At 44.7% G+C, this 26,552-nt stretch overlaps 1 protein-coding gene across 1 annotated transcript in view; it reads right to left on the bottom strand.

The window, feature by feature from the left end:
• The window catches only part of CEP135 (centrosomal protein 135), a 71,906-nt gene extending 59,412 nt beyond the window's left edge, over positions 1-12,494 (bottom strand). Inside the window, exons 1-2 of the mRNA XM_083168651.1 lie at positions 12,225-12,494; positions 2,054-2,195 (exon numbers count right to left, since the gene is read on the bottom strand). Coding sequence (XP_083024777.1) covers positions 2,054-2,166 — 113 coding nt within the window. The 5' untranslated portion in view covers positions 2,167-2,195; positions 12,225-12,494. The remainder of the gene's footprint in view (positions 1-2,053; positions 2,196-12,224) is intronic.
• Positions 12,495-26,552: the final 14,058 nt, after the last annotated feature.

Genomic DNA, 26,552 nt, shown 5'->3' with positions numbered 1-26,552 from the left:
CGCGTCCTCGGAACGCAATCTTTTCATACCCCCACTATCCACGTAGGCGTGAAGTTGATTTTATATAGTGTGGCAAGCCAAGAGGGCAGAATACATGTACAGATTACATGTAATCTGCGCCCCCTCGCCACACTATATAAAATCAACTCCACGTCAATGTGGATAGTGGGGGTATGAAAAGGTCGGAGGACACGCCATGCGTCGGGGTGGTGTGGATAGTGGGGGGGGGGGTGCCTAAAACCTCATTTTATGTCATACAAGTATATATCTAATGTAATGGCATCGCACCCTATAAAATCGCATACCATTTTGCGGGAGGTGCGATGCGCCGGGGCCAAGAGAGCAGTGAATAAATTACATAGGAAAATCGCATCGCATGGCACGGCCCATAAAAAGACTGATGCGATTTCCCTAAGCTAGTGTACGTATGCTAATTGGGCGCCCGGGTACTACATAAGTACCTTCTTCAATATGCAGAACCCCTAGAAACTCTCCCTGTTCCACAGATGTTAATGATGAAACCAATAGAGATCATACATAGTAATCCATTCGTAGATGTAGGTATAGATATAGGATGGGACTGAAATTACCCCAGTGTTTTGAGAGATCACATGACAGGGATGGAGACTGAGGTGACTCTGCAATAAATCTGTTAAAGACATTGAATATATGAGGACTTGCAGAAATGTATATTAAGTTATATCTACTGCAGAAACATTGACACCGATACACACAGGTAGAATTACACAGTGCTCTAAGAATTCTGGCCTTAAGAGGTATCCTATTATCCACAGGGCACATTACCATTAGTGTGTGAGAGTAACAAGAGCTGCAGCACCAGAAACATGGAGAGGCAGAGGAGATTTTGGATGGAAACTGTGCAGTAGCAGCTGCCAAAGAGGATTCTCTCGAACAGGGGATAATTTCTCCACCAGTACTTCTGCTTCTGATATCATCCAGGATGGGCTTGTCTTAAGGTGGACTATAACTGCCAAAAGTATTCCTCCAGTCTTACCTCTATAGATGAGGTCTCCCTAGTCATGTTAATCATGGGACTGCCAGTCCGCCCTATAGCCACCACCTTGTTGTGTTGCTGTGTGTATTGTAAGGATTTCACCTTCCTTAGGTGGATTGGTATACGGTCATTAGGTCGACACATATCAGGTTGGATCGACATGGCTTAGAACAACATGGTTAAAAGGTTGATACAAGCGTTAGGTCGACAATGGCAAGGTCAACATGAGTTTTTCACTTTTTTCTTTGAGGCAGTACTTCATGCCTTACCATCCACTATGGTGTGGTGGGAGAATACAATAGTATTTGAGGGGACGCGGTACACTTAGACGGTGTATATGTCAACCTTATGCTTGTGCAGACCTTCCAACCATGTCGACCTATTTCATGTGCTGACCTAAGCCATGTCGACCCAATGTATGTCAACCCAATGACCCGTGCCCGGTGGATCAGCAGCACTCCTTTTGTGTTAATGACAGTTATCCTCTCAGCATCAGAGTGAAATTGCTTAAAGCTCCACGAATCGCGTCCCTTTACCGTGCCAGCCATGTTTGGGGAGTGACAGGGATAGCAGAGAATAACCTCAGTCTCTGTCTGACTGCCGGAGAGAGGTCCACGTCACCAGATGGTGTCACACGCCATAAATCCCAGTTAACGTCATGAGCACAGTGGTCTGAACTCTCAGCAGCCTATTGATGAAAAGCCAGGTACAGATGACCAGTAGCTATCAGCGCCGGAGCCCTCACTCTCCGTGCAGGCATTCAGGTGAACACCTTTACACCTTCATGTAGTGCAGAAAATCTATTTCCAGGGGGAGGGTCATAGAAGTGGAGGACTCCTTACAAGCCTGTAGAGTAATGAGCTCTGTTGCAGCACTAGTGCCCTCTATACCCAAGGCACAGTATGGTAAAATTACAGAAGGCAAGCCAGAAATGTATTCTCTGAAAGTTTACATAAGTTGCTGAAACTTAAGGATACTAGGACAGTTAATATCACCATGAGCACATCTAATTTGATTTCCTTTCCAGCTCCAAAATACCTGAAAAGTTTTTCAACAAGAGGCAAGGACTCGATGCCCAGCGGCTGCTTGTAGCCCAGCTGGTCGAGGCGCTTACGGAGTTTGATGAATTTTCTTTCTGCGGCAGTACTCATTGTAGCAAACTTCAACCTACATTCAGTCCCTGTACATAAATACAAACAAGAACACATGGTTAATAAGGTCTTATCACAATTTGTAACTGCTGCATAATGTGAAATGTTAGGTATTGGTGGTACTTTAGCAATCAGCTTTCACACTTCTTCGTTTTGCTTAAAAAAAATAAAAAAAAGGTACTCCGTTGCAAACCTCATGTGCAGTAATTATCATCATTCGTACAAAAACAATATAAACCAGTGTTATTCCAGTCCCAGTAACAGAGGACCCTTCAGAAGCTTTTTTTCCCTTTGTATACAAAAGACAAGCTGAACGGCAAGCCTTTACACAGGAAGTGCCCTGTAGCCGGACAGCTTCACTTCCACGTGCAAATGTTCCTCCCACCTCATCACCAGTTACAGTAAATCATTTCTATGTAAACATGTCAATCCAAACATAAATTAAATAAACCGCAATCATTCCCTGACATAACAGACTGTAGGTCCAGTTCTCACAAGGAAGAAACAATGAGTTTATTGTGTTTAATGTTAGGAATAAATTAATTATACATTTAACAATCAACAGAGTTCACTATTAGGAGGAAAAGGATTTAATTAGGGTCTAGATTGCAGAAACGGAATTAAAAACTACACACTGCCTATAAATTCATATACTTTGCCTTTATGTGCGCAACAGAGATACGCATAATTCATTTAGAAATAGTCTCATGAAGTGTGGCCAAAAAGTGAACTGACAGAGTGCAGAGACCTTCCTAAAACCCATAAAAGTAACAACTTCATTAGCATAATCATATACAAGGTGGTTAGTGGGCACCTTAAAAACGTGTTTTTCAGGGGTTTTTTTGAGCCGACTCGCGCAGACAGTCATTATTTCATGCCCTACCATCCACTAGAGCATGGGTCCTCAAACTGCGGCCCTCCAGATGTTGTGAAACTACAAATCCCAGCATGCCTTGCCACAGTTTTGCTAAAAGGGAGTGTTAAAACTGTGGCAAGGCATGCTTGGATTTGAAGTTTCACAACATCTGGAGGGCCGCAGTTTGAGGACCCATGCACTAGAGCATTGAGGGAGAATATATTCGCACGAGCACGAAGCATAGCGAGTTTCATATGTAGCTCTTATCATATATCAGATACATACATAACCCCCGTTGCGGACTATTATAGTCAATGTGCATGCTGAGGTTGTGGCATGTGAGGGGTGTGGCTTCACATACCGACCCAGGTTTCATCACTTCTGAGTCCAGGAGATGTGGCCTCACCCAGTGACTACTGCGGCTGCATTGATGGCTCCTACATTTTGTGTCAAGAGTCAGACGCTGCACATATTACAATGCAGGGGACACCCAAATGCGTCCTGCATCACCGTAGTAACCCCACTGGACTAATACGGAGCTCTTTCTTCTGTTCAGTTTTACTACCAGTTTTAAATTGTGAAATGAGTTTAAAGTTTTCCTTCTGTCATCAATGTTGCTATTCCAAGGCTTTTGGGTACAATATTTCAACCTCCATTTTCAGTTATTTTAGTTAATTGATTTATGGTTATTTCAGGTCACTGAATTATGGTTATTTCTGTCAGTTATTAAAGTTTTCATCAAAACCCATCCAGTGGAAGGCCTATAACAGGTTGTGTGTGTCAAAGTTCCGTCTACTGTACACCCACCGGAGGTCAGACCAGGACCTCAACCCTTTAGTATGTCTTCTTGGATAATATGTTATCACTTTGTGTAGTTTTCCATCAAATCAATTTAGTGTAAGAACAGGCTTACCAGATCAAAGTTCTATTTCATGCATTCCCAACCACGGTCCTCAAGGCACACCAACAGTGCAGGTTTTAGTGAGATCCAGGCTTCAGCACAGCTGGTTTATTCAGAATCACTCAGGTACTAATTAAGTCACCTGTACTCAAGCCTGGATATCACTAAAATCGGCACTGTTGGTGTGCCTTGAGGACCGTGGTTGGGTGCCTGTTCTATTTGGTGAACACAATACCCTTTTCCACTGTTGCAACACCACCACTTTGGGGGAGAAAAAAAAAAAAACCCTTGGTCGCATGGCCCAGAAATCCAACCCTGGTTTTCACCAGGGCCAGACCAGACACATGCAAGGATAGCAATGTACATGGCACAACACAGGTTTCCCAACCAGGGTTATGCTTAAAAGCTGATGACTTGCTATTAATGTACAGTATGTTCTATGTCATGTCAAAATTTATTAGAAAACTATTTTATGATTAAAAATTAAACGTTAATTAAGTTAAGTTAATTAAGTGTGCGCCCAAAGAGTACTTTTCTTCTTTCCTTGTTTGACTTGCTGTGAAGAGAGGTCATCCCTGTAGGTCAATGAGCAACATGTAGGGCAGACAAGGGTGCACCGAGGGACTAGTGTTCGATGTAGGGTTTTTGGTGTAAATCTTACAAAACCAACCATATACTAAAACCATGCAAAATTATCTAGAACACTGGTGCACCTATCAATATTTTCACATAGACAACAGGGATTCACTGATTAGCTGAGAGAAGCAGTTCCTCTGGTCTCAGCTAAGGAGCTCATCCCCATTCATTTCTATGGCGATTCAATACCGTATCTGCTCGACGGAACTATGGTGTCTAAATAGACCATGTTTAGTCGAACCCGTCAAGTTAGACACCTAAAGATAGTTGACAGCACCAAAGATTAGACACAAGCGTCAGGTCGATGGGAAAGCGACAGACACAATGTCCGCATGAGTTTTTCAGGTTTCTTTGCTTTAGACCCTCAATCTTCAGAACAAAGGAAACTCTGCGTTGAATTTTTCAATTGACCTTTTGGCTGAAAAGGTCAATTGAAAAATTCAGCACAGAGTTTCCTTTGTTCTGAAGATTGAGTGGAGAGAGATAGAGATATATATATCTAGTTCAGACCTAGACCAATTAGAGGTGAATACACTGACACCTCTGTATAAATTCTGCAGCTTGGCTAATGTAACCTCATATTGAGTGGGTTAAATATTGAAATATATGAACAAAAAAAATAAATACAATTTATTACATATTAGCGCCTGCCCCTCTAGAGAAATCTAGTGCTCTTTGCTTTAGGCCGACTTGGTTTATACTTTACCATCCAAGTAGGCATATAGTTAGATTATAATAGTGTGCCCGAAGCATGGCGAGGGGACAGTGTACACTTATTTGGTGTCCATGTTGAATCAGCATGGTTGATCTAGACACCGTCGATCCGCTATACAATAACCAGTCACCAGGTCTCTCTACAAAGCAAGTCTGCAGAGACAGTGGATGTTACATGGAAAGAAGAGGACCTGATACATATGTGAAAGATGTATGTGTGACGTAAGTTTTTTTTTTTTTTGTTTTTTAAATACCATTTACTTTGTGCAAGTGTACTCTTATTTTATTTTAACAAGTGGGCTACCATCAACAATTCTCACTGCGGAGTCCACACCCCTCCTCATGAGAGGGCAGGGAAGCAGACCGCAACTCTACTTTTAAACAGACAATGACTGGACAGAGGGGATACGGTCATTTGGTCTACAGCATGTTAGTCGACAAGCATTGGGTCAACACCATTAAGTCGACATGGGAATATGTTGACACAAGCATTAGGTCGACAGTCAAAAGGACGACATGGGGTTTTTCCCTGTTTTTTCTTTTTTGAGCCGACATGTGGTATTTCATGCCCTACCATCCACTAGGGCAGTGATGGCTAACCTTTTTAGCTTCGTGTGAAGAAAATCGTAAAAAAGGGTAGCCTTCCTCGAGTCGCGTGTCACTAAGAAGTATCAATCATTTGGTGATATTTGCAGCCATTATACATGTGCCACACACCGTGCTGCTCCATTATAATACATGTGCCACACACCGTGCTGCTCCATTATAATACATGTGCCACAAACCGTGATGCTCCATTATAATACATGTGCCACACACCGTGATGCTCCATTATAATACATGTGCCACACACCGTGATGCTCCATTATAATACATGTGCCACACACCGTGATGCTCCATTATAATACATGTGCCACACACCGTGATGCTCCATTATAATACATGTGCCACACACCGTGATGCTCTATTATAATACATGTGCCACACACCATGGTGCCCATTATAATACATGTGCCACACACCGTGATGCTCCATTATAATACATGTGCCACACACCGTGATGCTCCATTATAATACATAAGCCACACACCGTGATGCTCTATTATAATACATGTGCCACACACCATGGTGCCCATTATAATACATGTGCCACACACCATGGTGCCCATTATAATACATGTGCCACACACCGTGATGCTCCATTATAATTCATATGCCACACACCGTGATGCTCCATTATAATACATGTGCCACACACCGTGATGCTCCATTATAATACATGTGCCACACACCATGGTGCCCATTATAATACATGTGCCACACACCGTGATGCTCCATTATAATTCATATGCCACACACCGTGATGCTCCATTATAATACATGTGCCACACACCGTGATGCTCTATTATAATACATGTGCCACACACCGTGATGCTCCATTATAATACATGTGCCACACACCATGGTGCCCATTATAATACATGTGCCACACACCGTGATGCTCCATTATAATACATGTGCCACACACCGTGATGCTCCATTATAATACATGTGCCACACACCGTGATGCTCCATTATAATACATGTGCCACACACCGTGATGCTCTATTATAATACATGTGCCACACACCGTGATGCTCCATTATAATACATGTGCCACACACCGTGATGCTCCATTATAATACATGTGCCACACACCGTGATGCTCCATTATAATACATGTGCCACACACCATGGTGCCCATTATAAATATGAAAGTCAATGTGAAAGAGCAAGATATCATTTAAGAAGGCTGCATTAATACAGTGTCTGTCAAAAAAGCAGCTACCAGTGCAAATAGAAGCAGTGAATAGTGTGGCGTTCGGAGCCTGTAGAGCAGCGGTTCTCAAACTGTGGGTCCTGACCCCAAAGAGGGTCACGACCTTCTCAGCATCGGGTCGCGACTCCATGTTGCTGACCATCAGGCTGATGACTTTTCTAATCTCAGTCAGTGATTCAAGGAGTTGTTCAACAGAATTGAATCTGTTGAATTGTCTGTTATTTTAGACTCAGTTTGTGCCTCCACAATGCTGCCATGTATGTGCTGTCTGCTGACTACACATGTGATGTGATGACCTTCAGCAGTAACTTGCTGGGGTCCCGTAATTATTTTTATTGTCTAATGGGGTCCCAGAGCAAAATAGTTTGAGGACCCCTGCTGTAGAGTTTTCAACAGCGACCATGTGTGGGAAAGGTGTCCCAGGGAGTGTAATCTGCAGGTCTCCTGGACAGAAAGAGCAGGGTCTCCCCTTTCAAAATGCCCAGTCCTCACCTCGCCCCAAAGCTCCTCTGGTAGCTTCTGTCGATCAAGTGCCAGGACTCAGTGGCAAGAGGATGGTCTGTAGTCCCCAGCTGGCGCTTCCACAGGCCCAACTACAGCAGCAGGGGTGGATTATAGAGAGCGGGAGCTAGCTCTGCTCCCTCCCCTTCCAATTGGCGGCACAGCAGGGATGCAGTGTAAATCCCGGCGGTCAGGATCCCAGCGTTCAAAATCCCGACGGCCGAATTCCCGACACTTTCTCCCTCCGTGGGTGTCCACGACACCCTCGGAGGTAGAATAAATAGCGAGCCCGCAAGGGGGGGCGATCCACGTCCCCCGCTTGTCGGGATTTCGGCGGTCGGAATTTTAAACGCCGGGATCCCGACCACCGGGATTCAATAATGAATCCGCACACCATACGTGCTGGCTTAGCCGCTTTCCTTGCGCACTTCCGGGTTTTCACTCACCACACTGGATGGTCATAGGCATGTCAGTCAATGTGCCCTGGTGTGTCATGAGTGACACGCGTGTCATAGGTTACCCATCATGGCACTAGGGCATGGTGGGATAATAAAAGTGTGCCCGAAGCATCGCGAGTGAAGCGAGGGGATGCAGTGCACTTTAAACTGTGTCCATGTCGACTGACGACATTCTGGTTAAAAAAAACCATGTCGACCTTTTGACTCATCCTAGACCCATGTCGACCAAATGATCCCAACCCGGACAGAGATTTGGGGCAATACTGCCTTTAGCTCTATTTGTGGTATAATAAAAGGGAACACATAAGTTGTTACACAAATGTACTACGATCCCTCCTGACTGAAAGAATGTATCCTGGCTCATCTGACAGATGCTGAAGTGCATGTGATGCTGATGGCTCATTCCTTTACATAGGGTGGTAATGTAATAAGACAGTCAGTCTCTGGAAGATTGCTTAATACTCCCATCACGTACGATCCCAAGTATATTCTCCTGCATCATGTGATCTCAGCAACTTCCTGTTGGAGTGGATTGGAAGCAGCCTGCTTCCCCCTCTATGCAATCTCTATTATCCTGCCTCTGGTATGATTATTGCATGGAATACAGTGGGTTATAGTCGTTTTTGGAAATGGAGCTAGTCACTTAGAGCCCTTACTTTTTGCCATTAAAGGAACTGTTAATACAGATTCCAGATAAGTTCCCAGACCTTTGTATTAACATGTGGAGCCCCCAAAAATGCCCATTAACTTCAGGCTGCTTTCAGGGATAATTGCCTTGATAAGCACGCAGCGAATTATTGTGGCTAATTGCATTCCATCAATTGTCAAAGGTGATAAAGGCATTCTGGAGAAAAAGACAACAATTTAAATGTTCTGAATATTCCTTAATCATGGTGGCTACACTAACATTAATTATACCAACAGAAAGAATAGCCAATCCATGGGCTGTTCGGGGATTCTCCAGCTGAAAACGCTCATTTAAACTCCTGGCACTGTGCAAGGATTCCCTGCTGTTTTTGTTTCTATGGCCCAAGAGCCCCAAGGTAACAGTTAAACTGGACCTCGGACACCAAGCACTAGAGCAGATTGGATGTAAAGCATCCAAAACAGGGGGCATCCATATTCCCTGCTTATCCAATGGCTGCTTTAGCTCATCAGAAGAATCACTTTTAAAAAGAGCATACTTTGTTAACTTCAAAATGATAAACGTATTAACTGGCAGCTTTATTATTATTTAACCCTTTGAGTGCCAACGTTGCGGTGAGATCCTCAAAATATCTGCTAAAACCCAGCTCACAGCTACTGTTCCTTTTTTGGGTGCAATATTTAACTAAGCATCAATTAAATAACTTGGCCGTATTTGTATTAATTTATACTAAAAGAACGATCGCTGTAAGTGGCACTTTTAGTGGATATTTTGAGGCTCTCGCACAGAAATGTTGGCACTCAAAGGTTAAACTACCTGGATAATATGAATAAATATTATATTAGATTTGGACATTTGGTTTAACCTTCCCTCACAATGGTACTTGGATCTGTGAATGTACCAGTCATGATGAGACTATAGTGTACATTAATCTTTATGCCAGTAAGTACCTCTTTTTTAGAGTGCCTGCCATAACACTCTCAGTCCCTAAAGGCCCATACACACTGGGCAACTTTCCGTTTACTCGTTTGAGCTGCTTTCATCTCGAAAGCCGCCCAGTGTGTACGGGGCAGTGGTGAGCGCTGATGCACCTTCCCGTATTATCGCTGGCCCAGCTGATGAGTGAAGGAGCACCACCAAAACCGGGTGATTTTCCCCATCATCGGTCAGCATGCACGCAGGAGAGTTCTACTACACAGATTCCATAATACTCCTCCAGAGAGGCTTTCTTTACTAACCCATGGCCGCAAAGGCTACTACTGCCCATGTGCGGCACAATCTTTCACTGTGTTAGGTGCACCATAGTGGGAGATGCAAGTCTTGTACAGCTCCTTGAGACCTGAGAAAGATGGTCTGCAAAATTCACACTTTACAGTGGAGTGCCCGACAGTCATTACCCCGACACTCGGGGTCCCGACAGTCATTACCCCGACACTCGGGGTCCCAACGGCTATTCTCCCTCGTGGGGGTCCACGACCCCCATAGAGGGAGAAAAGAATAGGTGGCGAGCGTAGCGAGCTACCGTGCCAGCAGATTGGCGAGCCCGCAAGGGGCTTTGTTGCGTTTCCCACTGTCTGAGTCCGGCCAGTCAGGATCCCGACTGTCGGGACCATATACCACACCTTTACAGTGATCCCACATCTCAATCTGCATGACACCCCACTGCAATCTAGCTTTGCCCCATCCAATCAGTGTGTGTATAAAAGAGTATGACTTGCATTACTTACATCATCAATAAAACAGCTGTACTGTATCACACCCACCAGAAATTATCCAAATTATTGCCAAGTCGACCCAGATTATGGTTCAGTGTAAAAGGATCTCCTAATAACCCAGGAAGCAATGTTGGGCCCAAGCCATCAAACCCACAAGCATTCAGAGACTAAGGGGGTTATTCTGATTCACTTGCAAAGGCAAATTCCTTCTCAAATGGACAAAACCATGTGCACTACAGGGGGGCAGATGTAACATTTGCAGAGAGAATTACATTTGGGTGGGGTTTTACTTTACTAAAGTGAGATCTATATTGCAGTGTAAAAATAAAGCAGTCAGTATTTTCCCTGCAGATACCAAATAACTCATCTAAATCTCTCTGCACATATTACATGTGCCCCCCTGCAGTGGAAATGGTTTTGTCCATTTTAGAAGGAATTTGCCTTTGCAAGTGAATCAGAATAAGGTCCTATGTTATCTCCAAACGCAGGCAGATGGAAGCCCTGGTGATAAACCAGGACCAGTTTTATGACTGTATAAGGTGTATAAGTAAGCAAGATGTTTGTCGATTCCGGGAACTGCCACATCATACAACCTGTACTCACATTTCACCAATGTGCTAATGTGAGATCACTTGTATGAACTACAATATTTGTTTGTTTTCAAAAATACACATCCTTTCAAAAGAAAGTGAGAAGTCTGAGGCCAATAAAACAAGATGAAAAACATACCATCAATAATTTATTGGTCCAATTTTATTGAACCCAACTTTATTTCATAACATAACTCCTAACATTCTTCACACTAATCCACATTAAAGGTGTTCTACTATTGGTGCAAGAGCTAAAAGGTGCAAATACACATATTATATGGCCTAAATCTCATGCGATATTGATGCACCAGACCAATAAATCGTGTGAAAATTGCCATATTAAATGTGATTTACATTTAATTTGATAAGAGGTCCTGTGCGCATGGGATCAGATCCAGAGAACATCATGGATGTCACAAGAATTTGTCAAATCCCACAGCCATGACTAGGATCATATACAATACATTGAGGTATATTCAATGCCCTCAGCGATCCCTACAGCGAGATATAGGGTCGAGCAGTGCTGATAGCTCGCAGTCAGAGTATTCAACGCTTCACTCGCCGTTTTCATTTTGCTGGCTCTTTTCAGCGACGCAGAAACAGCGAGTGTGGCCATCAAAACAGAAGGGCTCGCTGCATTTGCGGTGAACCTCTCCCTTTAAAAGGATGGCTTTTCCTCGCCATACAAACTCCCCTCACTGCCACATTGAATAAACCCCCTAGTATGCAACAGGACAGCATAAAAGCTGTATGGCATTCTCCCTGCCGAGGTATCACATGAGATACTGTCCACGAATCTAATGAGGATCATCTCACAGGCCTGGGACAGATCTAGGGCTGCGTCGTAGTGCACATATGTGGGCATGATGCTTGAACAGAAGCTCCAATGACAGAGACCATCAACAATCTGTGGCAATGCCAGCTGCTGTGGAACTACACATACCAGCATGCATAGCTGCAGTCCTTCCTGCAAAACTGTGGCAGGGCATGCTGGAAGATGTAGTTCCACAGAAGCTTCTCAACCATTCGCAACCCATATATCACATTACCCCAATACAACACAGGGATAGATCCATCCCAGTGAACCCGACCGGTCTCTACACCCCTCTCGCTGTATTCAAATGACATCACGGCATGAGATTCGAGCATGACGTCGGCAGCGTGGAAAAGTCGCAGAGATCACAGAGTATGGGTGACAGCTATAATGACACAGGGGACTTACTGAGAACGACTCGGACACTGCCGCCGCCTGCCTTCCCCGCTCTCCAGCGTACGCTCACGGCCTCATGTCCCCAGCTGGTCCGGGCTGGACGCAGGGGGCGGGTGACGTGAGATGATGGCTGTCAGTATACACAAGCGGCGGCACCGGCGGCGGGCACAGCCACAGAAGCGGTTTGAAAATGGCGCGCAGGAAGGAAGTCAGACCCGGGCCTGGAGATTGCACAGCGCCCACAGCGCTCATAGCAACGCTTCCGGGTCTGCCCCCTTAGGCTTCGTCACAGGGTCTCAGAGCTCGGGGCCCCGCCCAGTGTTTTAGACTCCTCCCTCCCACTGCTACTGATGACGAGATGATGTTTGTGTGTGTGTGTGTCACCGACTCACCGTGTGAGAACCTGCTGCTAAATGCAGTACAGTGCAAAGGATGGCCATCGGTGTGGTCGCCATCGATGCCGGTGCCACAAGTAGTAATCTATGACAACATGAGAAAGTCAATTGATGACCATCTACTCTTTTTTCCATTGATGTCATACTTTTTCTTTGGCTAACTGGCCCGTGGTTGTGGGCCAATCAGAACTTCGGTGCGGGGCTTCAAGGTGTTGGAGCTATGCTCCGTAGCCCGACACCTTGGGGAGAGAAGAAATGTATACTTTTCCTCGGCTATGCAGCTACTGTGCCATTAGTGAAGGAAAAGCACCTGGTTGGTTCTCCATTGATGGCAAAAAAACCTGAGTACTCTACATCTGCCATAAACCATCAATTACAGTATTATGCATCAGCAATGATCGATGGCCATCCCTTGATTTTGACTGCATGCACTGACTTAGTTAGCAAGAGATATTTAATTTCTCGGAGCATACACACGGAGTCATCTGTGCTTACTTTCTAAGCAATCTAGTCAGATTGCTTAGAAAATAGCACAAATGCTAAGTGAACGTGCTGAAGCCTATTGCTCAGCCAAAAAGCCAGGTCTGGATGCCTATTAAGCAACTCATGATTATCATGCAGGGAGGCGCATGCACAGACGACAGAGGGGTCATTATCGACCCACGGGAGCGTGCATAGGCATGAGGGCATACACACAGGGCAATATAATGACATACCTCCCAAGTGTCACAATTTCAGCGGGACAGTCCAGATTTTCAGGTCCTGTCCCGCTGTCCCACCCGCGGCCGGCATTGTCCCGCTGCGGGGGGTGGCAGTTGGGAGCCCCCCAAGCTGATTGAATAGACGCATGCGCACAGCGGCCAAAAATGGGGTTGCGGCTAATTTGCGTAAACCGCACCATCATTTGCATATGCCCCGCCCCCTTTACGGCTGCGCAAGTGTCCCTATTCCAGCAGCCAAGAAGTTGGTAGGTATGTAATAAGCCATATTTATTTATTAAAAGTTTCTTATATAGCGCACACATATTCCACAGCGCTTTACAGAGAGAATATTTGAACATTCACATCAGTCCCATCTCCAGTGGAGCTTACAATCTATATTCCCTACCACATGTACACACAGACATTCTAGGGTTAATTTTATTGGGAGCCAATTAGCCTACCAGTATATTTTTGGATTGTGGGAGGAAACCTGAGTAAACCCACGCAAACACAGAGAGAATAAACAAACTCCACACAGTTAGGGCCATGGTGGGTATCGAACCCATGACCTCAGCACTGTGAGTGCTAACCATTACACCATCCGTGCTGTCCAATATCGCTTATTATTTCACCCAGTGTGTACGTGGCTTTTATTGTTGACTCCTACAACGTCACATAATAAGACCAACGCATTGCACAGTGCAGTTATGAAGCAAGCTGAAATCCATTAAAAAATACCTTAAGTACTTAAGGGGCATACAGATTCGGTGATCCAGCTCTCTGGGCTTAAGCACGATCCCTCAGCAAACATGGCGGGACACCTGCGATGCTGTGTGCTGAGCAATCGTGCTGAGCGCGGCTTTGCCTATTTTTTATAGGCTAAGCCCAGCAATCTAGCTCTGTGGGCAATAGCAGCGCTTGGGACCGGCCATCGCTATTGATACGGAGCGGTCAGTGCTCCATTTCTAAGCGATCTAGTCATATCACTTAGAAATGGGGCTGAATTCACCCTGTGTGTATGCCCATTTACCCTGTATAGCACCAGCTGAATGCAGTTATATGAAAAATAATTCTTAATTCTTCTGAAAACTGCAGGGACAGATGGATCTTGTCCAATCAGTTCCTGCAGGCTGCTAAAGCTCCCCTCCCCTAATCCGGCAGTGTGCACAGCACCAATTGTATGTAGGGATGGCCATTGCCATCGATTATTATAAATCATTGATGGTTCATGGCCGATGTCAAATAGTTTTGCCATCGATGGGGGAGAACCAGATGGTTTCCGACCATCAATGTCAAGCTTAAACGAATAGTTTCATTTTTGCTGTTTCCCCAAGGTGCCGCTACACGGAGCATAGCTCCGCCCCCGTATTTTGATTGTCCCCCAGACCAACCAATCAAAGAAAATGGATGACCATAAATATGTAAAAACATCGATGGTCATCCATTGAATGCTATTACACTTATTGATGGCCAGTTGTACTTTTGCCATCGATGGCAAAGGCAAGGATGGCCGTCCCTACTTCTTATTAATAGGCTCTATAATGGATGTAGATATGATGTACACACCGATCATGTCAGAGCATGCACAAAGCAGATAGAGAAAGTCTATCTTTTTTGGGACAAACGATAAGGGGACAAGATTTTTGCTGCATAGCAGCATAAGTTAAAATGATAATAATCGCAACAGTATTGGCTGAAAATATTCAAGACAAAATAAAAAATTTTTTTTATTAATTTTCGGTAACACTCAGCTCAGTGACTGCTCATGCATCCTACATAATGTAAATATGTATTAATGGAGCCTGAAACATTCATTTGTATCTATAGAACCCTTTCAACTCCATTTTATTGCAAATGATACAAGATGACTTGTTAAGTGAACAGTTCTGTAAGTCACTTGTTTTAGCTCCCACATTGAACATACAAGAATACTGGTGCTTTTGTTATCCTGTTAAAGCCATGTAGGATGCTTATTAGCATGTGACACCATTCATAAACTGGGCAAAAACAGAGTTTGACATTGTTTAATCACATGTATTTTCATAACGTATTTGTACACTCGTACAATTGCTGCCTACAGATTTATATAAAAGACTGAGGTGGAATCCATGCACAGACCACATGCACACTTCAGCCCAGACATTCACTATTACACACTATACACAGACATTAGCACTATTATCAACGCACATTGGGCCTTATTCTAGTTCACTCTTAGAGGAAAATTCCTTCTCAAATGGACAAAACCATGTGCACTGCAGGTGGGGCAGATGTAACAGGTGCAGATAGAATTAGATTTGGTGGGGGTTTTCTTCAAAGTGAGATCTATATTGCAGTGTAGAAATAAAGCAGTCAGTATTTTCCCTGCACAGAAACAAAATAACTCACCCCAATCTAACTCTCTCTGCACATGTTACATCTGCCCCACCTGCAGTGCATATGGTTTTGTCCATTTGAGAAGGAATTTTCTTCTAAGAGTGAACTAGAATAAGGCCCATTATGTCATTGGTCTGCAAGGCACACAGTCAGTCATGCTGTGTTTATTAAGTAAAGGAAGCCAGTAATTTGTCACAAGATTCTATGTACAGTATTAAGTTTTAGGACTTAATATTTACAAAACAAGATGAAATTTAACATTACCAACTCATTTTGTAGAACGTATCAGGGTCAGTGGCGTAACTATAACCTTTGCTCTGCCAAGCCAGAAAGGTTTCTTGCGCTTCCCTTCCCCTAGCATTTTTTATAAAAAAAAAAGACAGGGCTTTATCTAAGCAATATGGCTCCCAGTGTGAACAGTAAAAATGTGCCCTTCCAATAGATATATCAAAACAATAATACCCACATTCAAAAAAAGGAATTAAAAAATCTAGTGAGACTAATCATAGGGCAGTATTCAATGAGAAAAATTCTCCGTGCATGGCGAGAGATTTTTTCTCTCGCCATGCACTTGCCCTGTTCCGGAGGGCTCGCTGCCACTCCTGCTCCCACTATTCAATGTGGTTAAGACTCGCCGCCACTCGCGGCGAGTCTTAACCCCTGCAGCGGACGAGCGTCCACGGCAGGGAGCTGGCAGGGAGCCGGGGGACGGTGACAGCCAGGGAGATTAAAGTCTCCCTGGCTGCCCCAGAACATATGTGGAGGGGAGGAGGGCTCCCCGGGACCCAGGCAGCACAAGCTGCCCCCCCCCCCCCCCCATAGCCAGCGGGGGACCCAGTATTCACTGCACTCGATCGTGCATATGTAGATCGGGTGCAGTGAATATATGAATATCTAATGAGCTGCTCGAGAGCTCCGGCCCCCTGCTGGCTACTCTGTGTAAAAAAAAAAAAATTTACATTTTTTTTTATTAAATATATATTCATGTGCCATAAGCACATGAATAAAAATAACATGCCCCTTCACAGAAAAAAATCCTGATTTTTTTTACACCAAAATTAAAAAAAAAACCTTTTAGTTTAAAAGTTCACATTCCAGTTCTCCATGAAAAGATCTTAAAAAGACGGCGAAAATATCACATTGAATAGGGTGGTTCACTTTTGGAGAGCAAAATGCTCCTTCCAACGCGAAAATAGCACAAACTCGCCATAAATCACGGCAAATTTTTCTCATTGAATACTGCCCATAGTTTCAAATTTTCAGGTTCTCCCTCCCCTGCCAGGGATCGCTCATTTTCCCATCAATGCCACAGGTAAATTGGTAAAAAGCAGCGTCCAGGGCTAGGAAGAGGGTTTACCTCTGATACTCTGTACCCTAATCCTTTCTGGGCTCTCTCATTGGAGCTTATGTGTGTGTAGCTTTCCTGCAATGACCCAGTGTTAATCAGGTGTCTCCGCACACTGAGCTTTAACAGCAGAAGCCCTCTGACTCCTTCAGCAGGTGTAATAAATCTGCGTGCACTCGCTCACTTGTTACATTGGCACAGGTGCACTTCCCTGCAAGCAGCAGCAGTAGCAACAGATTTGAAGGAGATTTTTCATTCTCCCTTTTCTATTTTCCCCAACATATGCAACTTTTTGCGTCTACGAATTAAGTATTAAAATTGACTCAATCGTAAACATGTACGGAACAGCACAACATGGCACTTTTCTATAAATTCATGTCTAAAGGAGTTATGTTATTCTGTCCCCAATAAGAGCAATGGTTTATTGATTTACAGCCATTCATTGCACTGATGTTTATTATACCTCTAATTTCTCCTGCATATCTTGTTTATTGAGATATCCCATTTATTAGCAGGAAAATCTATCATTGAAAAAAGACCTGTTGAATATCAATGGGTCTCTGAACTGCATACCTAGTTGCTCCTTCAAAAATATGTCCTCTTATACAAGGCAGATTTTTTCACTAATTATTATTAGTGTCTAGCTGCATATCTAATAATTCTCCCTACATCTTGTTTCAGCTATTTAAAAAGCTAAGGAGATAGTGAAAGTTATACCACTTTTACACAAAAACTGCCGGGTCGCACCCGGGTTTTTGGACCTGGATGCGACCCGGCAGTTGTTCCCTTTTACACCGGCGTCCCCCGGCATTATGCCGGGTAGGGGACTCCGGTAGGGTGACCAACTCATCCCTTTAATCCGGGACCCATATTAATTACACAGGTTCTGTGGCTGGCTTTCACCTGGTCTTAAACTGCCACACCTCAAGGCTCCATTTCACCTGGTTTTAACTGCCACAGAACCTGTGTAATTAATATGTGTCTCGGATTAAAGCGATGAGTTGGTCACCCTAGACGCCGGTGAATTCAGGCCCTGAGCTGGCGCTCGGAGATTACATCATCTCCAAGCGCCAGAAAACCCGCCGACCGTCACCCCCGCAACGCCGCCTGACACCCCCACAACGACGACCGACACGCTGGGGGCAAGCCCAGCAAAAAAAGATGAAATTTAACATTACCAACTCATTTTGTAGAACGTATCAGGGTCAGTGGCGTAACTATAACCTTTGCTATGCCAAGCCAGAAAGGTTTCTTGCCCCTTTCCCCTAGCATCATCGTGAGCGGGTCGTCAGTGTTTCTTCCGACCCACTCACGAGGACGTGGGGGGGGCACGACCCGATCACGATGTGCACTGTGAGCGGGTCCGATCCGATGGCGACCCGCACCTGGGAGTATGGTCATTCTTCAGATCCTACCTGCTGCAGGTAGGATCTGAAGAACGACCGACCCGCGGGACCGCGCATCGGATCGGTATCAGTCCACACCAGGACAGAAAAGGGCCCAATCACCACACAATCTACATCCAATCGGTCGGAATTGGCTCTAGATTAATGGGATCGGACCCTTGTCATCCTGGTGTGTACCCAGCATTACACATGATGCCAGACACTGGCTTTCTAAGATACTCACATTGCACATTGCTAGCGAGATGCATGCTGTCGGATGCAGCATGACCACCACAGCATTGCTGTTGCTATAAGCAAGTGTATACTGTATGTTCGGGTATGGGTAAAAACCGGACCAGGACAAGACCCCCGGACCGCCAGACCAGACATCACAAACGGAGCTTGTAGCGTCTGGTCCGGGGGTGTTCTGTCTGGGGGGGCTGCCTGTGACGGGTGTGGTATGGGGCTCCGACAGTCGGGATCCCGACATTCATTAGCTCGATGTCGGGATCCCGACTACCTGTACTCAGACAGCATGGCGAGCGCAAAGAAGCCCCTTGCGGGCACAGTGGCTCGCAACGCGAGCCACCTATTTAATTCTCCCTCTATGGGGGTCGTGGACCCCCACGAGGGAAAATAGCGGGTGGGCGTCGGGCACCCGGCTGTTGGCATTTTGATAGTCGGGATCCCGACGTCGGGTAAATGACTGTCGGGATCCCGACTGTCGGAAATGCGTCCGGCACCCGCCTGGGACACCTGTCACCAGGTAGAGGAGGAGGGAGAGAATAAAGCCTCCCTGTATGGTCCGGGCATGTAGCAAAACCCGGACGGCCTGGACCACACGGGAAGGCTGTAATCTTCCCCTCCCCATGTCCCTGGTGATAGCTATCACAGGGACACCCCCGGACGGGGCACCACAAGATCCGGAATGCATATTTCGATCGGGGTTTAGTCCAGGTCCAGTTTGTACATAGTCCCTGTATGTCCCCCGCCTGGTCCAATCGCGGGCAATATTGCTGGGTACACTCATCATATAGTATCTTCCCTATCTAAGTAAAGTCCCTGGCAGACACCTGATTGGTCTAATCTTGATAACTGCTGGCAGGATTTTAATGCGGTTTTCACAATTTTATAGAGCATTTGTCAGAGAAAGTTTAGGTGTATGAGATATTAATCTATAACAAAAGGGAGCAGTGCAGTGTATATTTGATAAGAGTGATACAGTTAGTAAGACTGTTAGTGCAGTAGCTGTGCTGCAGGGATGACCAGTATTAGCTTCCCTGTCGCTCATGTATGTGCAGCTTCTGTCTGGCGGGGGGGCATTAATCAGTCTTCTTTCCCTTGGGCACATTATTGATCTCCTTGCTGTACAGAACATCCACTGAAACGCCATCCATTGTGATCAATACAAGGGATGAGTAAGTGAAGCTGATAATATAAGATGTGTCTGTCTGGTGGGAACACTGTGCTGAGGGAGGCACGCTGGCTCCAATCACTCCCCTTATGTAATAGATCACTTATCTTACTTAACATGCCTATATGTCTGTGCCTGCCCCTGTATGTCATCATATAAGCAGCAGCTCTACAGTGCATAGTATAAATCTGATGATGGGCAACCCATGGCATAGCAGGGCAGAGGAAGGGTGACCCTGCAGCCTGGCTGTCTGACCTCTGCTCATGGAATACATCTGTCACTTGGATGGAAAACAGTTCTTGAGTTGGAGGTGTAATGCCTTAACCAGGCTGCACAAATCTGGGACATTATGAATGTAATACAGCTAGATGGAATACAGATGAATGGTGGTTGGGATAATAAGACTGAGGGACAGATGTACTAAGCTTCAAAAGTGATAAAATGGAGTGATAAACAACCAACCAATCAGCTCCTCTCTGACATTTTTTAAACACAGTCTGTGACCTGGCAGGTAGGAGATGATTGGCTGGCTGTTTATCATTCTCCATGTTATCACTTTTGAAGCTTAGTACATCTGGCCCTAACAGTGGCATCTCAATGGTACACTTTTCCTCTCCCTCTACCCCCCTAATCCACCATACCAGATACCTGATCCTAAACCACTCCCCATGCTACCTTATCATAACACCCTGTGAGTCCCTACCCCCTCCTCTTTTTAGTGCATAGCAAAAACTCTCCCCCTAACCGTAACCCTAAACCCCCTAGTGCCTAGACTTTCCAAAACCCCACCACCCCCACCCTCTGTGGCCTAAGATGTTAGTAAAAAAAGATGTACTAAGAAATTATGTAATGATGTCCCCAAGATGCAAAACAAAGTCCAGGGTATTTAGAAGTGTTCTGCGGGGGCCATATCATTACTTCCTGGACTGCACACTCCTGAAAAATGTTTTGGCTGGGGAAAAGGGGGCTTGGCTTCATGTCAAAACTGTGATTGCGATCCACGCCCCATTTTGCATCATTGTGGGGGCATGACCAGTAGGTGAGAGGACAGTGCAGCAGGTGATGGGGGGACTCCCAACTGAACCCCCACCTCAACCGCAGGACCATGGGTTGAACACTGGACAGTCCCAAAACAACGGGACTGTCTCACAAAAAATCAGGACAGTTGGGAGGTTTGCATTAATCCAGTTATCCATATATATGCCTTTTCTCAATAAATTTTGCATATATAGTAGAAAGTCCGGCACTCCTCACCTGCCCCTGCTCCACTGGATAGCTTGGCCTGGGTGCCCGCTGATCGCTGGCTGCACCAGCGCTTGTCAAATAGCGTTAAGAAGAAGCGTCACTCCAGGGCCCTTATTCTGATCTAAGCGGTAACGGCCGCTTGCGGCCGTTCCGCCGATGTTTTCGCTCTGCGCATGTGCAGAGGGCACTCTGCGCATGTGCAGGCGAAATCGCCGCACATTTTATTTTAACGCCGCAAAGGGGGTGGATAGGGGCGTGAGGGGCTACCTAGCCTCATTTCCCTTTGCATACGCCCCGCGTTTCATGGGCGTTCCCATGCAAACGCGGGGCGTACGCATGGAAATGAGGCTGTGACGCATGTGTTGGGGGCGGGCATCTGACATCGCCGGATGTCAGCTGGCCGCCCCCATACATGCTTTCACACGGACAAGTGTCCGTGAGGTCTATGGGTGCGGGAGCTGGTGGAGCGTGCGGCCCTGCCTTCGATGGTCGGCGACCATCGAATGCAGGGGGCTGCTCCAAGATGGTGGAGGCGTATCCCCCGCCATTTTCATGCGGACCGCCACATGTCCGTGTACGGACGGCCGTGGCGATCCGTATGGAAGGCGGGGATTCGCCTGCACGGTCGGAGCCGCATATGCGGCTCCGGCCGCACCAACCAGAATAAGGGCCCAGGTACTGATTCAATAATTGTTTACTGCTAGTCTACAGTGTTTCGGGCCGGAGCCCGTCTTCAGGACATAAACCATAGACCGTTTATGTCCTGAAGACGGGCTCCGGCCCGAAACACTGTAGACTAGCAGTAAACGATTATTGAATCAGTACCTGGAGTGACGCTTCTTCTTAACGCTATATATATATATATATATATATATATATATATATATATATATATATATATATATATATATATATATATATTAGGGCGGAGTGAAAAAACTGAATTTGAGAAATTCAAAATCGGCTAGTGTGGAAAAGTTGTGACTTGACTTGAATAAGAAACGTGCAAAAGCATTTTGATCTGAGTCAACATCTTCTGTTCTGGCAAGAGGCCTGAAGTTTCACTTTTTTGGTGAAAATAACGAAAACTATGAAGATGCTCCAATCTAGTTAAAATTATGTCAGGATGTCTTAGAGTGGTTCATTAATATACTTTAGCATAGTAAAAGAGAGTACGAGCTTGTCCTAGTGCAAAGTCAATGACTTTGGTGGGAGAAAAAATCCCTAATAATTGACCCATTTTCATGGTCACAATTGTGAATATTGTATGTTTTCTCTTGAACGTGTTTATAATAGAAGAAGCACAAATACTCTAAATGGAATTTCGGTGACACTATGTGAAATATAACACTGCATAATAGCCCTTAATCAGACCTGATCGCAGTACAAATTTGTTCTCAAAATGGGCAAAACAAATGCTGCATTGCAGGTGGGGCAGATGTAACGTGCTGAGAGAGTTAAATTTGGGTGGGGTGTGTTGAAACTGAAATCTAAATTACAGTGTAAAAATAATGCAGCCGGTATTTACCTTGCACAGAAACAAAATAACTCACACAAATCTAAAGGTGGCCATACATCTACAGATCGATTGTCAGATTGGGCCGGTTGGAACAAACAGCTGGTAATATCTGAATTTCAGCATTTCAAAGCAAATGGTCAACTGTCATTTGCTCTCATCTTTTACCAGGATTTTGTTCCAACCAGACAGATCGGACAATAAATCTGTAGATGTATGGCCACCTTAAATCTCTCTGCACATGTTACATCTGCCCCACCTGCAGTCCAGCATTTTTTTGCCCATTTTGAGAACAAATTTGTACTGCGATCAGGTCTGATTAAGGGCCATTATGCAGTGTTATATTTCACACAGTGTTACTGAAATACATGAAATTGGATTTATGCTGCTCTCTTTGCAGTGCATATACAAAGACAGACAATCCTGTGTATATAAATAAGAAATAACTGTTGCAGTCAGTTATTGAAAAACAGTAACTGTTACAATAAGTATTACAAGTAAGTGTAAACTGTCTAATGTATCATTTTACATATCACTTCTGTTTATTGACAGAAAAACAGTGTTGCATCCCCTATACTGGGAACATGATTGGGCTGCATTACAGCATATAATTATGCCAAAGATAAGCCAATATATTAACTGTTAAATACGTTGAAGTGTATTATGATGTAATAAATTGTAAGCTTGCAGCAGGGCCCTCTAACCCCCAAGTCTGTCTGTCATTACCCAGTTTGTTTTATCACTGTCTACTATTGTAAAGCGTAAAGGAATCTGCTGTGCTATATAAGAAACTGTAAATAAATAAATAAACAAATACATCTAATGTTTAGGGGGAAAAAAACAAGAACATTGATTCAAAAAATAACAGGTTAATCATTCTATGAGTGGTGTCTAGCAGTACATATATGCCAATTACTGTGTTCATTTCTAGGCAGCAGGGCCGTCTTAACAGCAGTGTGGGCACCTGGGCAAAGCAATGCACTGGGGCCCTTACCCATTCTCCCCTCCTAGGGGTGGGGGGTGGTATCAGCAGCAGCTTTGATGTCCCACGGGTGGCAGGGGGTGCTCTATCTTCCATTCAACATGTAGGACCTGGAGCAGTAACTTCTGCTAATTACTCCTTTACTGCACAGGTGGTGGGAGGGTGAACACTAACGTGTGGAAGGGGGCACTGAGCTGTATGAAGGGTCCCTTGTAAATGACTTCCAGGGAGGTAGGGGGGGTTTTATACACAGGGGACGGTTGGATAATGGAGTGGGCTTAATATTCGTCATTTTCCGGTGGAAGGGCAGCTTGTTTGACTGCAGATATCGCCATTATCTGGAAATAGATTTCTTAGCCTAGTATAAAAACCTAAGTCCCAACTTTCAGGAGGTGCTGGAAACTTGGGTATCAGAGATCAGGAGCCAGAGCAATCCATTGACAAAAATATAAAACTACACAAGACGTTTGGAGCTGGAGCAGGGACCGGCTGCTTGAAGGCTGATATCTCTGGTTCTGGGCATGATAGAGACAAGCCGCTAGTGTCAGAGAGAACCTAAGAAATATGACTGGAAATTGTAATTAACAGGTCAGATGTGGACCGCTGCTTTGAAGTTGGATATCTGCAGTTCCCCAGGGCCGATTTTCAAAATTCTGGTATCCCTGGAAAAAGGGGATCCTCAGCTATCAACCCTTATACGCCTGGGGCCCCTGGGCAAGTGCCCATTAAGCCCATACAAAAAGACAGCCCTGCTAGGCAGGATTGATCAGCAATACTTATTACAGCATAATGCACTTTAATGTATTTAACTGTTAAGATGTTGGCTTATCTTTGGCATAATTATATGCTGTAATGCAGCTGCAGGTGGGGCAGATGTAACATGTGCAGAGGGAGTTAATGTGGCCATACATCTACAGATTTATTGTCCGATCTGTCTGTTTGGAACAAAATACTGGTAATGGATGAGAGCACTTTGCTTTGAAATGCTGGAAAACTGCCAAAAACTGTCATTCAGATATTACCAGGTATTTGTTCCAACCAGCCAGATCTGACAATCGATATGTAGATGTATGGCCACCTTTAGATTTGTGTGAGTTATTTTGTTTCTGTGCAGGGTAAATACCTGCTGCATTATTTTTACACTGCAATTTAGATTTCAGTTTCAACACACCCCACCCAAATTTAACTCTCTCAGCACATTACATCTGCCCCACCTGCAATGCAGCATTTGTTTTGCCCATTTTGAGAACAAATTTGTACTGCGATCAGGTCTGATTAAGGGCTATTATGCAGTGTTATTTTTCACACAGTGTCAATGAAATTCCATTTAGAGTATTTGTGCTTCTTCTATTATAAACACGTTCAGGAGAAAACACACAATATTCACAATTGTGACCATGAAAATGGGTCAATTATTAGGGATTTTTTCTCCCGCCAGTCAGTCACTTTGCACTAGGATAAGCTCGTACTGTTTTTTACTATGCTAAAGTATATTAATGAACCACTCTAAGACATCCTGACATAATTATAACTAGATTGGAGCATCTTCATAGGTTTCGTCATTTTCACCTAAAAAGTGAAACTTTAGGCCTCTTGCCAGAACAGAAGATGTTGACTCAGATCAAAATGCTTTTGCACGTTTCTTATTCAGGTCAAGTCACAACTTTCCCACACTAGCCGATTTTGAATTTCTCAATTTCAGTTTTTTCACTCCGCCCTAATATATATATAGATAGATAGATAGATAGATATAGATATCTATATATCCTTTAGTGGTGCTTTAGATCAGCCCTTGGACATCGAGCAATTATACAGTCCTGGAATGGTTGGCAGCTAATGCCAGCTATAGAGATCAGAGGACCAGGAACATGTACTGTATGTAGAGTAAAATATTTAACAGTAAAATTTTACATTGGGAATCATAAACTATCAGAATAGGTAATCTGCAACTTTACATATATATGGACCTCTGGCATTCCCACAGCAGTGACACATCTCATGTGGGCTTGTGTGGGTGTGTGTGATGCACATCAACTAGGACCTAAGGATCAGCTACCTGCCAAGTTTCAGGATTGTAGGCCTTGTGGTTTAAGATATTTTGTGAGTTGTCAATCCATTGGCATACCTACGCACACACACACACAGGCAATGCCATTGTCATGACAATATTGGTTTATAAATGTTCTTTTAGCAGTCACCTGTACTCACGAGAAGCCTTTTCAGGCCGTAGAATGAGAGATCAAATTGCAAATGAATGATTTGCGTCTTTTTCACGATTTCCGTGGATGGACAGTGACATTTGTAAATCCCGGTTCTTAGTGACCACTCCTCCTGCTGAAGAAATGCTGGAAACATAGCTTGTGGGAGAAGGGTCATCTAGAGTAGGGTCTGAAAACAGAGGAGCAGAGAAGGGGCAAGAAATGGGCAAGTAGACTGTTGCCGCAACCTAGATGGAGCACATCACTCCTCCAATTTATTGAGTTATTTGCAGTTAAGTGTGAAGTAATTAGTAGGGTGGCCAAACCCTGGGCATATTTTTAATCCCTGGATCCGGCATTGAAAAATGCTCAATACCAGGATAAATGTTACTTACATGGGGCTGGCTGCTGTGACAGGTGGCAACAGCAGGACCCAGCAGGTGGGAGGAGATTGTTGTGGAGGAGGGAGGCAGGCGCTGTGGTGCCAGGAACTGGTGTCGGGAGCTGTGAAGTGTGACCTCTGATCATGTCATGCTGCACAGAGCCATCCCCAGAATTGGAAACTCCAGGGGCTGCTCCGGCTAAAGCCATACCTCCCAACTTTCTAATTATCTGCAGCAGGACCCTCCTGTACACCATAGGCACACGTTCAAAATTTGCAGATGACAGATACACTGCAGATGACAGGAACCGGGACCGGCGTATGTGCAGTATCCAGATCCTATGAGCTGCAGCTAAAGCAGATCTTAGAGACATCCCAGAGGGAGGAAACACCTACCAATG

The sequence above is a fragment of the Crinia signifera genome, chromosome 1 (genome assembly GCF_055691185.1).
Source record: "Crinia signifera chromosome 1, ASM5569118v1, whole genome shotgun sequence".
Taxonomy (NCBI): domain Eukaryota; kingdom Metazoa; phylum Chordata; class Amphibia; order Anura; family Myobatrachidae; genus Crinia; species Crinia signifera.
The sequence above is the reverse complement of the archived record's forward strand: the minus strand, read 5'-3'. Positions and strand labels throughout refer to the sequence as shown.